The sequence below is a fragment of the Callorhinus ursinus genome, unplaced genomic scaffold (assembly GCF_003265705.2).
Source record: "Callorhinus ursinus isolate GAN/ISIS: 27379988/994484 unplaced genomic scaffold, GSC_fseal_2.0 scaffold82, whole genome shotgun sequence".
Classification (NCBI taxonomy): domain Eukaryota; kingdom Metazoa; phylum Chordata; class Mammalia; order Carnivora; family Otariidae; genus Callorhinus; species Callorhinus ursinus.
The window spans coordinates 1,558,888-1,573,539 of NW_027397144.1; the positions used below are offsets into that span (position 1 = coordinate 1,558,888).

Below are 14,652 nucleotides of genomic sequence, written 5' to 3' on the forward strand. Positions count from 1 at the left end.
GGCCATTCACCACAAGAGCGGTCAGTGCTGAACACTATGCCCAGAGGGCCCAGGTGGTATCTGGGGTGTACCAGGGCAGGACGTCATGCCTTCTCTCCACCCCTGGTGCAGCCTATCTGGAGGATGAGGAGCCAGCAGGGGTAGCTCGGGGCACCTGCTTCCCAGGCACGGGGAGCCTTGCTCCGGCATCCGATTGTGATGTGATAGAGGCTTATGACTGAGGAGGGGTGGCTGCTGGGGCCCCTCCCTGGCAGATGATCAGACAGCCAGGAGAGAGAGGGGCAAGTCAGCCTTGGTGCCCCCGACCCTAAGACCTATACCATCTGGGGAAACAGTAGCCCTGAAGTTTATCTAGGAAGATGCTGACTAAAACGGCCGGAGCACCCCAGTCTGGCCGACATGGATGAAATGCACACTCCGTATTCTTCCCTGAAGAGACTGTTATCTTTCTTCAGTGGCTTCGTGGTTGGAAGTATGTCACCACCCAGGCCCTGGGGCTTTGCAGCCCTTCCTCCATAGCTGGCTCCCTCAAAGACAGAAATAAGTTGATCCAAATTCACTGGCATCCAGATCGGTGGTCCCCAGGGAAGCAGGAAGGATGTAGGGCAGACTGACGAGAAGCAGGACACATTGAGAACAGGTGTAGGCTCTATCAACTCAGAGTCGGTGAAATCAAGCACAGAGGCTGTGATGGGGGCGCTGGGGAGGAGAGGGGGTTGGGGCCGGGGTTGGTGGCAGAGAAGCTTGACTGTAAGTCAAATCCTGCAGAACACTAAGTTGTTTGGGAAGGACAGAAGGGAGTGGTTATTTTTCTGGGTCCTTTAAATTCTTCAAAATACTTTTTTTCTTACTATAAAAGTGACCCCAAACTGCATCGTTAAGAAGCAATCGTTTTGGGGTGCCTGGGTGACGCAGTCGGTTAAGCAGCCAACTCTTGGCTTTGGCTTGATCTCCAGGTGGTGAGATCGAGCCCCGCCCCCCGTTGGGCTCAGTGCAGAGTCAGCTTGGGATTCTCTTTCTCTCCCTCTGCCCCTGCCCCTCTCTCAAAATAAAATAAATCTTCTATTTTTTCTTTTTTAAAGATTTTATTTGGGGGCGCGTGGGTGGCTCCGACGGTTAAGCATCTGCCTTCGGCTCAGGTCATGATCCCAGGGTCCTGGGATCCAGCCCCGCATCGGACTCCCTGCTCAGCGGGAAACTCCTTCTTCTCCCTCTCCCACTCCCCCTGCTTGTGCCCTCTCCCTCACTGTCTCTCTATCAAATAAATAAATAAAATCTTTTAAAAAATAAAAATAAAAAAATAAGCAATTGTTTTGATAGCCAAATGGCATTAAGAAAAGGTTGCCAGGAAAAAGAAGGATATTAAATATCACTCCTCATCTTGTTACCTGTGTTGTAACATTTTCATGGAAATTAAATGATACAGAACATTTAAAGAGCTTATGCCTATCATGGGAATATTGCTCAGTAAATACCATCCCCATTTTTATATCCTTCCAGATTTTCCTGTTTACTTTTTAAAAACAGCAAAACAAACACAGGAAAGCTATTGCTTTACAATCCACTTTCCCCCTTTTAAAAAATTTAATTTCCCCTCCTTTTGGATAGACTTTATTTTTTAGAGCAGTTTTAGGTTCACAGCAAAATTGAGCAGAAGGTACTGAGATTTCCCATATACCCCTGCTCCACACACACACAGCCTTCCTCATCAGAACATTCCCACCGGAGCAGTATATTTGCTACAACGGATGAACTTACATGGACATTATCATCACCCAGAATGCATAGTTTACATTAGGGTTCACTCTTGGTGTTGTACATTCTATGGCTTTTGACAATGTATCCACCATTTTAGTATTATTATACGGAGTAGTTTCACCGCCCTAAAAATCTCTGTGCTCCACCTGTCTTCCCTACCTCCCCACTAACCCCTGGCAACCACTGGTCCTTCTACTGTCTCCATAGTTTTGCCTTTTCCGGGATGACATATACTTGGAATCATGCACTGTGTAGCCTTTTCAGATTGGCTTCTTTCACTCAGTAATATGATTGCGAGTTTCCTTCATACCTTTTCATGGCTTAATGGCTTTTTTTTTAGTGCTAATCTTCCACTGAATGTACCACAGTTTATCCATTCACCTGCTGAAGGCTATCTTGGTTGCTTTCAAGTTTTGGCGACTATGAGCTTCTAGAAACATCCATGTGCAGGTTTTTGTGCAAACATTAGTTTTCAGCTCAGTTGTATAAATACCAAAGAACATGGCTACCATATCAATAAACATTCTCCTCCTACAATAAGGATCAGCCAACTACAGCCTTGTAAATAGACAGATAGATAGATATTATTTATTTGTAAATAAAATATATTTGTTTATGAATTGCACATGGCTGCTTTTGAGCTACACTGACAGAGCTGAATTGTTTCAGCAGAGGTCTTATGGCCTGCAAACTCACAATATCTGGGGCTTTTCACATACACAAAAATTGCCAACCCTTGCCCTAGAGCATTATTTAAAATAACTGTCTAGAGTCCCATTGCATGGCTGTCCCATGATTTACCTATCCAATGTGTATTATTGATTGCTTCAGGTAGTTTTATCCCTGAGCATTCTGATACTGAGATATGTATGTGTGTGTCTATTAGCAGATCAGATATTAGGCTGAATAACTACAAATGTAATTTCTAGGTAAAGGATTTTACTGTAAAACCTTTAAGATTTTAAATATGAACTGCAAAGTGTCCTTCTGCACACCCTCTCCCTCAAAAAAGCTTGTTGCCTGGCAACAATATGTGAGAATGTCTCTCCACATCCTCACTAACTCCGGGTATTAATATTTTTTAATGTTTTTGCTGATTTTTATTTGCCTTTGCTCTTCCCCTCCCAACCCCCACCCCCAGCGAGAGTTCTATTTGTATACAACTAACAGACTGTTTTTCCCTGTCTGATTTTTGTCCTAAAGATGTCTGGTGTGATCCCCACTGGCCTGGGTATCTATGTTAAGTTCAGAGGGGCTGTCCTGACAAGGGTCCTTGGGCTGGCCTCTGCATATCTCCTTCACACTGGCTACCTGTGCCTGGCAATGGGCTGCATCATGGTGCTGCTTGGCTTTGCTGGGTGGTATGGAGCAAGCAAATAAAGCAGAGGTTTGTGAGTTGGAGGTTTGTTTGTGAGTTGGATCTGCACATAGCCCCCAAAACTCCCACCCCACCACCATGTGAATCCTTCCTTGCACCTATTACAAACCCCTGCCATCAGCATCCCCTATTTTTCAGTGTTTGTGGTGTCTCATATGATGGCATCAGATGCATCCATCTTTTCCTTTATGATATATCTCGGTTAGAACTCCTCTCCTACCCCAGGCCATACATTCTAGTCTCTTAGGTTTTCTTCCCATAATTTTAAGTTCTTAATTTCTCCCTTTTAGCTCTTTGGCTTTTGGGAGTTTGATTAGTTGTGTGTGGTGTGAGGTAGGGGTCAGTCCTCTTCTGCCTACACTAATTTCCATTATGCTTGGGTCTTTCCTGGGCACACTGCTCTGTTCCATCAGCCCATGGATATGTTCCCACTAACACAATACAGTTGTTATCCTCATGTTTGCCAAGTACATGTTCAAGAACATGAGGTAGGAAAGTTTTAAGCATGATCATGCAGACAGCATGTTGTAGATTTTACATGTCTTGCTCATTCTCACATATAGCCTTGGTTAACTCCCCAAAGGCCGGCTCCCATCTTCCCCACTCCCATTTCCCTTAGAATCTTGTCTGAGTGGACTAGCCCACCTTAGGTAAAATTTGTCTCCAGCATTTTTTGTTTTCCTTCCTTCACTGTGTTGTTGCAAAACTCTGGTTATTTCAATTTGGGGGTTTCAGAGAGATCCTTAGTAGGGTCATCTTTCAGAGCATAAACAATCTCCATTGTTAAAAAGCACCCCTCCCCCACCCTCCTCCTCCCTGAAACTCTATTATCTCATTTTCTTTCTTGATTACTCCATTCAGCAAATATTTATTGGACATGTCCTGTTCCGAAATAGTCCATTTTATTTTCAATGTAATCTGGATGCTATTTTATTCATAGTTTAGCTTGGAGGAATCAAAGAGCCCTCACACCCTACATCCAACCCATCAGCAAATCAGATTAACTTTGCCCTTCGCGTCTGTCCCTCCAAGGCCTCTGAGACCTCACTCAGAAAAGCAAAATCATTTTTTACGGTGTTGGGAGCCACAGAGGATTCTGAGCAGAGGAGGGATGTGCCCTGACTCAGGTGCTCACAAGCGCCCTCTGGTGGTCATTAGGGGAACAGAGTGTGGGGGACGAGGGCCTGACTGAGAGACCAGGGTGGAGGGACTGTGCTGGTCCAGGCGGGAGACAGTGGGGGCTGGGCCGGGTGAGGCTGTGGAAGGGGGGAGAAGGGGGCAGATTGGGGATAGATTCTGAAGATGGAACCTGTAGGACATACGGACGCCTGGATATCTATCCTCCAGCCACCTCAGTCACCCAGAGGCAGGGAGGTAGTAATATTAATATTAATCCTCACAATCTGTTACATGAGCCACTTGTCTGGGGTCCCACAACCGCTAAGCCCTGCTCCCATGTGTCCTTGTGGGTTCTGGGGTCCCGGGGTGTGTATCCACTGCGTTTTCCTGCCTTTCCATATCAGGACTAGATAAGCCCAGCCATGGGCCGGTCTGGCAACTCAAAGCCTCAATTGGCAAACAGATTTTAGTAATCATAATCAAATAGATGAAAGGAGAGCCAGGAGCTGACCTACTTTGCCCCCATCTGGCTTCCAGAGGCTCTCCAGAACTTACAGACACCCCTTGAGCTGGTCCCATGCCCACACTGTATCTATGGGGAAACTGAGGCCTAGACTGAGCAGCAGTTTCTCCTTGATGGGTGACTTCAAGACATCCCCTCTGCTTGCTGTCTTTCTCGTCGTTTTCCACTGGGCTTGTGAATTTTGTCTGAAACATAGGCCAGCAAACATAAGCCCCCCACCACTACCACCAACCCTGCAGCCACCGACCTGTCACCCTGCATCTTCCCTACAGCCCCCTCCCTCCTTCCCCCATTTGCAAGAGTTCTCGGCCCGCTTCTCACCCCAGGCCCCTCCCACCTCCTGCTTCTTTCTGTGTTCTGTCCTTCCCACCATTCCTCCTGTTTCCCCACAGGCTCCTGCTGTCGATGCACAGAGCCTTTACTAACCTAGAGGTCCCCTCCAGGTCTCCCAGGCGCTCAGAAAGTGCCGGGCTCCAGCTAGTGGCTCCAAGAATACCTCAGTGCCAACATCCTGGACGACATGCAGGAAAACGCCACGGGAAAGAAAGAAGCCCCACGCCCCACCCAAGGCTGAGTTCTTTCAAACTGATGAGGTTCCATGGCCCAGGGGTGGGGGGAGGGACAGTCCCCACCCCTGCAGGGACACGGCTGAGCAGGCTCTCAGCCCCTTCCGACCCCTCTGTGTCTTCCAGTGTTTCCTGTCCACGGTTATCATCCTCATTGCTGAAATCATAGTCACCGCCGTGGTCCTTGCCTTATTCCACATTTTAAGTACTGTGCTGTTGCTCCCACTCGGCATTAGAAAGAACTCGAAATCGCGAGAGGCACCACCCCTCCCCCCGGGAGCCGCCCACCTGGTGATACCCCTGGCCCATGGGTCCCTGGGGCTGGAGATGGGGTCTCCAGAAATGGGGTGAAGAACCAAAAACCTCAGCCGTCCCCTCGAAGGCCTCAAGAGACTGGCCGAGTTAATTTCATTCACCATCTCCCTTGCGTTTTTGGTGGTGAGGTGTTAAGAAGTAATGGGCAAAGCTGCAAAAGCTGCTGGGGTTTTGAAATGTGTCAGAAACAGACGGCTATTTAGCCAGATCCGTCAAAATGACAAAGCATGGATGCTTCGACCCAGCTCTCCCATCCCTAGGAATCATCCAAGGATTTGCTTGCTTGGGTGCAGAAGGACGTATACACGGAGGTGTGCAAAAGATTGTAAGCATCAGTAGGAGGGTGGTTCATTTATAATAATGCTCACCGTTTATTTGAGAGGGGATCCCAAGAGGCACCAGGAGGGGACAGGGGAAAAGGGCGACCCTGCAGGCAGCTGGGCTCAGTCCTGGGGTGGGGGGGGGCATCTGGGAGCAGCAACGAATGCGTGTCTTGTTTTCCCACTTGAGGGGCAAGGGAGCTGCGATATTGATCCACCTCCCATCAGCATTGCTTGAGGGCTGCTCGCAGGGCACATGTGGGCTGAGAGGCCACAGAGAGCCCTCGGTTACTGGCAGTGGGAAGCCAGGCCAGTGTGCACAGAAATGACAAAACGCCACTGGGATGTGCGTGGGGCACCAAGGGCGACTGTTACTCTTGCTAACAACAGCCCATATGCAGAACAATGAGAATAGTATAGAGGGAGAAGAATAATGAAACTATGCTTTGCTTTGACACAGATCGAGTATCTCTTTTGGGACACAGGAAACAGTCACCGTCACCGTAGTGGAGTGGGAGGAACTTGTTGGCTGGGAGAAAAAGGTGGGAGGGAGACTTTTCATGGTCTACCCTTCTGTGCTTTGTGAATCTTGAACCATGTGACTATTTCACCTCAGCCAGAAAACTTTTTTATTTAGACCTTGATTTAAAAAATAGAAAATGAAATTTGCCCCTTTTGTGCAGCGATTGATTCAGTTGCTAAAGATGATATTCAAATCTTTAATCAAGTTCCAGCCAAATCGGAGGTGTAGCAGGCATGTGGGTGATTCAAAAGAGCAGATGATTCAAGTTTGTGGTGGGTACAACCAGATGCACTGAGCTCGAGACCCACGCTCTTCCCCTGTCCCTCTCTCGGGGGTGATGGCAGCCAGAAATTGTCCCCCTCCAGTGAAGACTCGTAGCTGGCGGGGTCGGAGGGGGGACTGTCAAGGAAGTAAAAGAAAACAGAAAGGAGGGTGCGCCTGGGTGGCTCAGTCGGTTAAGTGTCTGCCTTTGGATCAGGTCATGATCTCTGCATCCTGGGATTGAGCCCTGCCTTCGGCTCCCTGCTCAGCAGGGAGTCTGGTGGTCCCTCTCCCTCTGCTCCTCCCCCACTCATTCTCTCTCTCAAATAAATAAATAAGACTCTTAAAAAAAAGACAGAAAGCAGAAGGGGAGCCCCACCTCCCCTCTCTGTCCCCAGGAAACCTCCCCACATGGGGCACTTTGCTGTTTTGTGTGCCCATCACTTCCAGTTTCATCTTTGAGGTTCAAGAAGTGGCCTTAGAACACATCTTCGTGACCCCGAGGAAGAATTACAGAGGTTACGATGAGCCGGATGACTATTCCACAGAATGGGACTTGGTCATGGAGAAGGTGAGCTCCCCATCCTGGGTGTGTTATTGTGGTGGAAGACACAGAACATAAACTTGCCATCTTAACCATTTTTGAGAGTCCAGTTCAGGGGTAGTAAGTACGTTCATGTGGTTACGCAACCATCGCCACCATCCATCACCTGCCACCACACCATTCTACTTCCTGTCCCTGGGCACGTCACTCCTCTAGGGATCTCGTGGAAGTAGAATCCTACAATATTTGTCCTCTTGTGATTGGCTTTTCTCACTGAGCATAATGTCCTCCAGGTTGTAAGCATGGGTCAGAATCTCCTTTCTTTTTAAGGTGGAATCATCTGTGCATCGCGATTGTACGGTACACCACGTTTGATTTATTCATTCCCCTACCGATGGACGCTTCGGTTACTCCCACCTTTTATCTCTTGTGAATAATGTTGCATGAACATGGACGTATGCGTCTCTCTTCAAGTCTCTGTTTAGTTCTTTTAGGTATATATACGGAAATGAAATTGCTGGATCATCTGCTAATTCTGTGTTTAATTTTTTTGAGGAATTTCCATACTGTTTTCCACCACAGCTGAACCCTTTCACATTCTCATCAGCAATGCACAAGGGTATTAGTTTCTCTACAACTTTGCCAACATTTGTTATTTTCTCTCTCTCTCTTTCTGAATAACTAACCCTCCGGGGTGGGAGGCGGTGGCATTTACTTCTTGAGTCTTGGTGTTTAAGGAGCAGGACCAGCCTGCAGAAGTCACCAGAAGCTCTTGGGGCAGGTAGTTTAGAAGGGCCCCCGAGGCCAGGGCAGGTTTGGAAGGAAAAAGCATTGCCTGTTTCTAGGAGTGTTTCACATCTGAGTTTTGGGCACAGGAACTGCTATGGGGTCACGTGCAGGCTTGGGAGGCGGCACATGATGGGTAGGGGGCTTCCTGCCTCCCAGTTTTGGCTGCTGAGGCTTGACGTGGTAGAGGACATCTCTCATTCATTCATACAGCCCTTCTGTTAATCCTTATTGAGCACCTACTGCGTGCTGGGCATTGTTCAGGGCTCTGGGGACACAGCAGCGCACAAAACAAGATCCTTGCCCTGTGTTACTGACGCTTAAGTGGGGACATGGACAAGAAACTGCTAAGTAATTATTAGTGTCAGATGTGATGAATACTATGAAGGGAAACAAGGCAGGGTAAGGGCACAGAGATTAAGGGTTTGTTTACTCGAAGGTGCTATTTGTCACCTATTGTCACCACACAATGGGATGATCTGTCCTAGCCCCTTTGGGGGGGGGGGGTCATGTGACGAGTTCTGCCTAATGAGCTGTGAGAAGTCATGCGTGTTATTTCTGGGCCAAATTATTTCATTGCCAGCACAGGGCTCTCAAGAGCACTCTTTCCTCCCACCAAGATAGTGGAACCACCCGGATGGTGGCTGCTCCATCAGCCCGAGTCCTTGAATGGTTTCAAGAAATGGGGTTCCCCTGCCAAGCTGTGAGGGGCATGTAGTGTGAGTGAGAAATGAACTGCTGAGTTTGAGGGGTCCTTTGTTATGCAGCATCCCTGAACCCAGCCTGACTGATACAGGGGCTGTGGCTAACTTGGAAGGAGGGGTCAGGGCAGGCCTTCCCAAGGAGGGACATTTGAATAGACACCTGAATGAAGTGAGTGAGGGAGCTGTGCAGATATTTGAGGGAACAGCATTCCAGAAAGAGGGAACAGCCTGTAGAAAGGCCTTGAGGCTGGAGCCTGCCCAGTGTGTTTGAGGAACAGTGAGGGGACAAGTGTGGCTGGAGCTGAGTGAATAAGAGGGAGAGTGGGGGCAGATGAGGGCCCAGGGGTGACTGGGCAGATCATGCCAGGCCTTGGGGGCCACGGTGAGGCATTCAGCTTTTACCCCAAATAAGATGAGAGCCACGGAGGGTTCTGAGCCACGACGGGCTGGAGTAAGGGAGGCATTCAGCACAAGCCCCAGAATAGCATGACTGCTCTGGACAGTAGCCATGGTGACCATGATTTCTATTGGCTTTTTGTTATTATTATTATTTTGACATCTGAAAGGGAGTCTTCAAGTGATTATTCTCCTCTCTGCAGCTAAAGTGCTGTTGGGGGAAGAACTACACAGATTTTTCTGGTTACTGCTACCCTGGGAGCTGCTGTAAATCCATCGGGACCACAGCCTGCGACGGGCGTGACGTGTCCACAGACATCATCCACCAGGGGTCACTCGAGACCTTGTTGGGGGTCACCTACGTACACCCCAAGGGTGGGTGACTTTTAGAAAAACTGTGTATTTGCCAGAACCCCAGCGAGAGTGGTCAAGGGCAAAAGAAAGCAACTGTCATTGGGTGTTCAGCTCATTTTGGCTACACAGCCTTGAGGGATTAGGGTTCCCATTCTCATTCTCATATGGGGAAACTGAGGTTCAGGGAGGGGACAGTTCAAGGTCAGTTCAAGTGGCTCTGGTGGAGCTGGGTTTGGCCTGAGTCCATTCCCTGGGCTACGTTGCCTACCTTACAGAGGGCTTACAATATAGCAGTAATGATGAACAATGATCATTCTAGGAGAGTGCCAGCTCCCCACGGGGCCGGGCACTCACTTTGTGAATTCCATCCCCATCCCACGCCATGATGAGGTGGGGAGTGCTTTTCTCCCATTTTATAGATGAGGAGACTGAGGCACAGAAAGTTGCCCAGCACTTACTCACCACCTGACAGTGTTATTGCTGTATTGATTACCTGTGTTCACCACTCAGATGTTGGCCCCACCAAGGCAGGAATTATGTCTGTTTTGTACATCGCTGGGTTCCCAGTGCTTAGCTCACAGTAGACACTTAATCACTGCATAGTGAGTAAAGGGGGCACTGAATCCTGTCAGGAGCAAGCTCAAGGCAACTCAAGCTTCTGGAAGCAAGAATTGCCAGGGGCCTAGAAAGGGGAGCATCTCCGTGACTGCAGAAGGGGAAGTGGGTCGCTATTCTACCCACACATTGTGTCTGGTCTCTTAATTTCTCTGAACCTGTTTCTTCACCTACAAAACAGAAAAAAAGAATAGTACCCACCTTTTGAGGTTACAGTGATAAATAAGTGTGAGAAAACACATGTAAACGGCTGAGAAGGTGCTGGATACATGTTAGTTAGCCCTTCTGTTCACATGTAAAGAGCACCCAGAAATAACTAACAGTTACTGAATACTGGCTGTCAGGCTGCTGTTATGTACTTCATGTAGATTTTTTCTCTTAATCCTCACAAAAACTTGGGTGGCAGATCCAGTTGGTCCCATTTACAGCTGGGAAAACTGAGGCACAGAGTGGTGTGCGACTTCTCAGGGTCACACAACTAGCAAAATAACTTGGGACATCTGGTCATACTCCTATTCACCACACTTGGAGGTCACTACAGATAGATACTGGGGAGTACACGGTATGTTCTGGGTGAGGTGAGGGAATGAGGAGGCCCGGGAAGATGCTGGGATAGGGGAAGCAGTCAAGTGAGGAGTCAAGGTCCTTGTGGCTTTGTCCCCTTCTCGTCATTGGCCCAAGGGGTGGGGCCGATGGGAACTTGGAGTCCAGAAGCCCTTAACGAGGTCCTTTGGTTTGATATTTGTATCCTCAGGGCTGTTTCCCCAAGCTCTTGAAAATAACCAAGACTCAGAGCTTCAACTTGAGTGGGGGCTCACTTGGGGCAGCAGTGATACAGGTAAGGTCTAGGCCCTTTGGAACACACTGAGCTCTTTCAGAGCACCTACTGTGTGCCAAGCACTGTTCTGGGCACTGGGGATCCCTGCTATGGTGGAGCTGACATTCAAGTGGGGGTGGGGGATGGATGATCATTTCAGTTAGAGATCCCTTCTGGTAAGGGAGTAAAGCAGGGTGACAGGATCGGGAAGGGAATCAGGGATGACTTCCCTGAGGAGGTGACATTTAGCCAGTGACCCGAGGAGATGAGGGATAACTATGTGTGTGTATGGGAGAATCCGGAGGAAATAGCTGGTGCAAAGGCCATGAGGTAGCAATAGGCTTGGCTTATTCCCAGACCAGCAGGGAGGCCAGTGTGGCTGGAGCAGGGTGAGTGAGAAGAGGCGTAGGGAGAGCTGAGGGCAGGGAACTGATGGGGTAGATCATACAAGACCTTGTAGGCTGCAGAGAGGGGTTTGACCTTTATTCTGAGGATGATGGAAAGCCATTAGAAGAGTTTTAATGTTCACTTTTTCAGTCCACAAAACTTACTGAGCACCTCTGCACCAGGCATTGTTGTAGGCACTGTGGATACAACAATGAACTCCACAGGCAAAAATCTCTGCCCTCGTGGGCATTCTAATCAGCAGCGGAAGACAAGAAATATGATTTTTTTCAATTCGACAATTTATTGTATGGTAGTGATAAGTGCGTGTTTGTTTGTTTTTTTTTTTTTTAATTTTTGAGAGAGTTAGAGAGAGAGCATGAGCAGGGGGGGAGAGGAAGAACCCCAAGCAGACTTTGCGCTGAGTGCAGAGCCCAATGTGGGGCTCGATCCCAGGACTGAATTTTCTTTTCCTACCTCATTTAAAAGACAACCGCATAAGGCAATACCTATAAAACTGTGTTTACAGACTGATATTAAGATGTAATTCACATGACGAGGGAACATCAAGGTGCCATTACCAAAAGAATGAGAATGGATATGGGCTAGGCAAAAACAACAGATGTCTACCACACTTAAGATATTAGGACTATGCTCACATTATAGAATGTTTCTGCTTGGTTCCTGTTTTAGCCTTAATATGTCAATATTTTCACGGAATTATGATGAATTATGACAAATTGAAATCATGTCTGGGTGAGATTCATGATAGCAAAATGCATCTAGAGCAGGATTTGAAGAAACAAGCTTTGGACAACCAGGAAATAGATAAAAAAAAAAAAAATGAACAGTATCAAACCTGACCTGATCCAGCTGCGCAAGATCCGAGATCAGCACCTTGTATAGCTCAGTCACAAAGGAGTGAGACAGAAGCGCCTAAATGCCTGGTTGGGAATCAGGAATGAGGATGCTGATGAGACCTATTTTATCAATGAGGAAGATGGAAACCTGCCCCATTACGATGAGAAAACCTGGTTTGTTGAGGATATCAATCGAGTACAAGCAGAGGACTTGCTTTATGGGAAACCTGATGGTGCATTTTTAATTCGTGAGAGTAGCGAGAAAGGATGTTATGCTCGCTCTGTAGTGTAAGTCTTCTCTGGCGGTTTAACCTTTTGAAAATTTCTGCATTGATTAATAGAAACTCAACCCCTCATAAAATTCAAATAATTCAAAAATTATTTGAAGTACAGTAATGAGGGACCCATGGCTTAGACCTTTAATATTTGTATAAAGAAAACAGTTAGCTGCTTAAAAAAAAAAAAAGACATAATTCACATGACAATAGTAGCACAAAGGAGGGTGGAAAGAAAAGAGATATATAGGAGTAGAGTTTTTGTATGCTACTGAAATTCATTTAGTGTTAATCCAAACTAGGTTGTAAACAGTTAAGATGTTAATTGTAATCCCAAGGACAGCCACTAAGAAAAGAACTTTAAAATACAGCAAAAGAAACAAGGGAATTAAAATGCTGCACTAGAAAATATTTAACACAAAAGAAAGTTGAGGTGAGCAAATAGAACAAGGGCAAAACACAAATGGAAAACAAATAGCGAAATGGCATATAGAAATCCTACCTTCTCAGTAGTAACACTAAAGATAAAGGGATTACACCACTTACCTGTACACTTTAGAAAGGTGAAGTGTATGATATATGAATTTTCTCAATAAAGCTCTTATTTTGTAAAAAAAAAAAAAAAAAAAGCCTCCATCCTCCCTCCCGCCCCCCCCAAGAATTTTTTTTTTTTTTTTTCACTCAGGTACTTCCCTCAGATTGATTTTCAAGATGCAGTAGTGTTCTTCTGCAGATCACTGCCAGTTGAGAGATGAACGAGTCTCATCCATCTGACCTGTATTTTTTTTCTATTTATTTATTTATTTGAGAGAGAGAATGAGAGAGAGAGAGCACATGAGAGGGGGGAGGGTCAGAGGGAGAAGCAGACTCCCCCGCTGAGCAGGGAGCCCGATGCGGGACTCGATCCAGGGACTCCAGGATCGTGACCTGAGCCGAAGGCAGTCGCTTAACCAACTGAGCCACCCAGGCGCCCCATCTGACCTGTATTTTAAAAATGGGTATTTTGGGCGCCTGAGTGGCTCAGATGGATAAGCGTCTGCCTTCGGCTCAGGTCATGATCTCAGGGTCTTGGGATCGAGTCCCGCATCAGGCTCCCTGCTCAGCGGGGAGCCTGCTTCTCCCTCTCCCTCTCCCTCTCTGTCTTTTATGAATAAATAAATAAAATCTTTAAAAAATAATAAATAAAAAATAAAAATCATTTTTTTCATTGTACAAATTTATATCGAATATATATTTGCAAACTATACCACACCCTCTTCCCCAAGGAGGTCATAATAGTCAAGATCCCAGCAGGAAACAGAATGCAGCCCCCAGGTGGTCCTTTTAAGAAGTTTTCAGGGGCTTCCTTGCTGAGGTGTGGGCAGGGTTAAGAAAAACGGAGGGATGAGGTGCTGAGGGGCTAGCAACACGGGGAGCTTTTACTTCTGGGCCTGAAGGGGTGGGGAAAGCAAGAGCCAAGGAAGAGGGGCCATCTGCCCACAGCTGCAGTCTTGAAGAGCTCAGGGTGGGCCGAAGAGAGGAGGCAGTGGGGAAGAAATACTCCAACTTTTCCTCCAGCCTTCCCATCTCCTGCAGGTAGGTGTCTCCTATTGGGCGGTTGCGGTTCCGTAACCGGAAGTGAAAGGGCAGGACGTTCTGGGAAGTGTAGTTCGCAGGACCCAGGGTAGGGCAGAAAGAGGGTGGAGATAAGATCTGCGGGAAACAAAGGGAAAATGACCCAGGTGCATCACAAAAGGCCTCCATCTTCTGCTCACTACTGAGACTGATTGTGGAAACAGGTTCAAAGCAGCCCCAGACTGACCATCCGGGGCCTTCCGCTCTCTGTAAAACCCTTGCCCTTCACCTTTCCGGAAGAAGATACTCCTCTCCCCTTGTCAGTGTATCCAATTTGCTTTGGGTTCCAGAGGTCCCTTAAGTTGGTTCAGTATTTCTTTCTTCTCCCATTTCAGCTGCCAGGAATTCTTACCACTTTGCTGCTATTCATCAAAGGAGGCAGACGGAGCTGGGGGGGAGGACAGGACATCTGGTCCACCTGGCTGCTGGAGATTTTGTCTCATTATTTCTCTGTGGCCCTCACTGCTTTTGGAAGAGATTGGTAATAAAAGATTTTGCAAAGCACCGTTATCCTGATCCTTTTTCCTTCATTTTATTTTT

At 47.3% G+C, this 14,652-nt stretch overlaps 1 protein-coding gene across 1 annotated transcript; it reads left to right on the forward strand.

Annotated features, from left to right (window-relative positions):
- Positions 1-288: 288 nt before the first annotated feature.
- On the forward strand, positions 289-14,597 carry TSPAN16 (tetraspanin 16). Its single transcript, XM_025863029.2, is given in 7 exon segments — positions 289-465; positions 685-687; positions 2,962-3,160; positions 7,234-7,334; positions 9,397-9,555; positions 10,917-11,000; positions 14,448-14,597. Coding segments are annotated over 7 exon segments (762 nt in total). The 5' UTR covers positions 289-399.
- Positions 14,598-14,652: the final 55 nt, after the last annotated feature.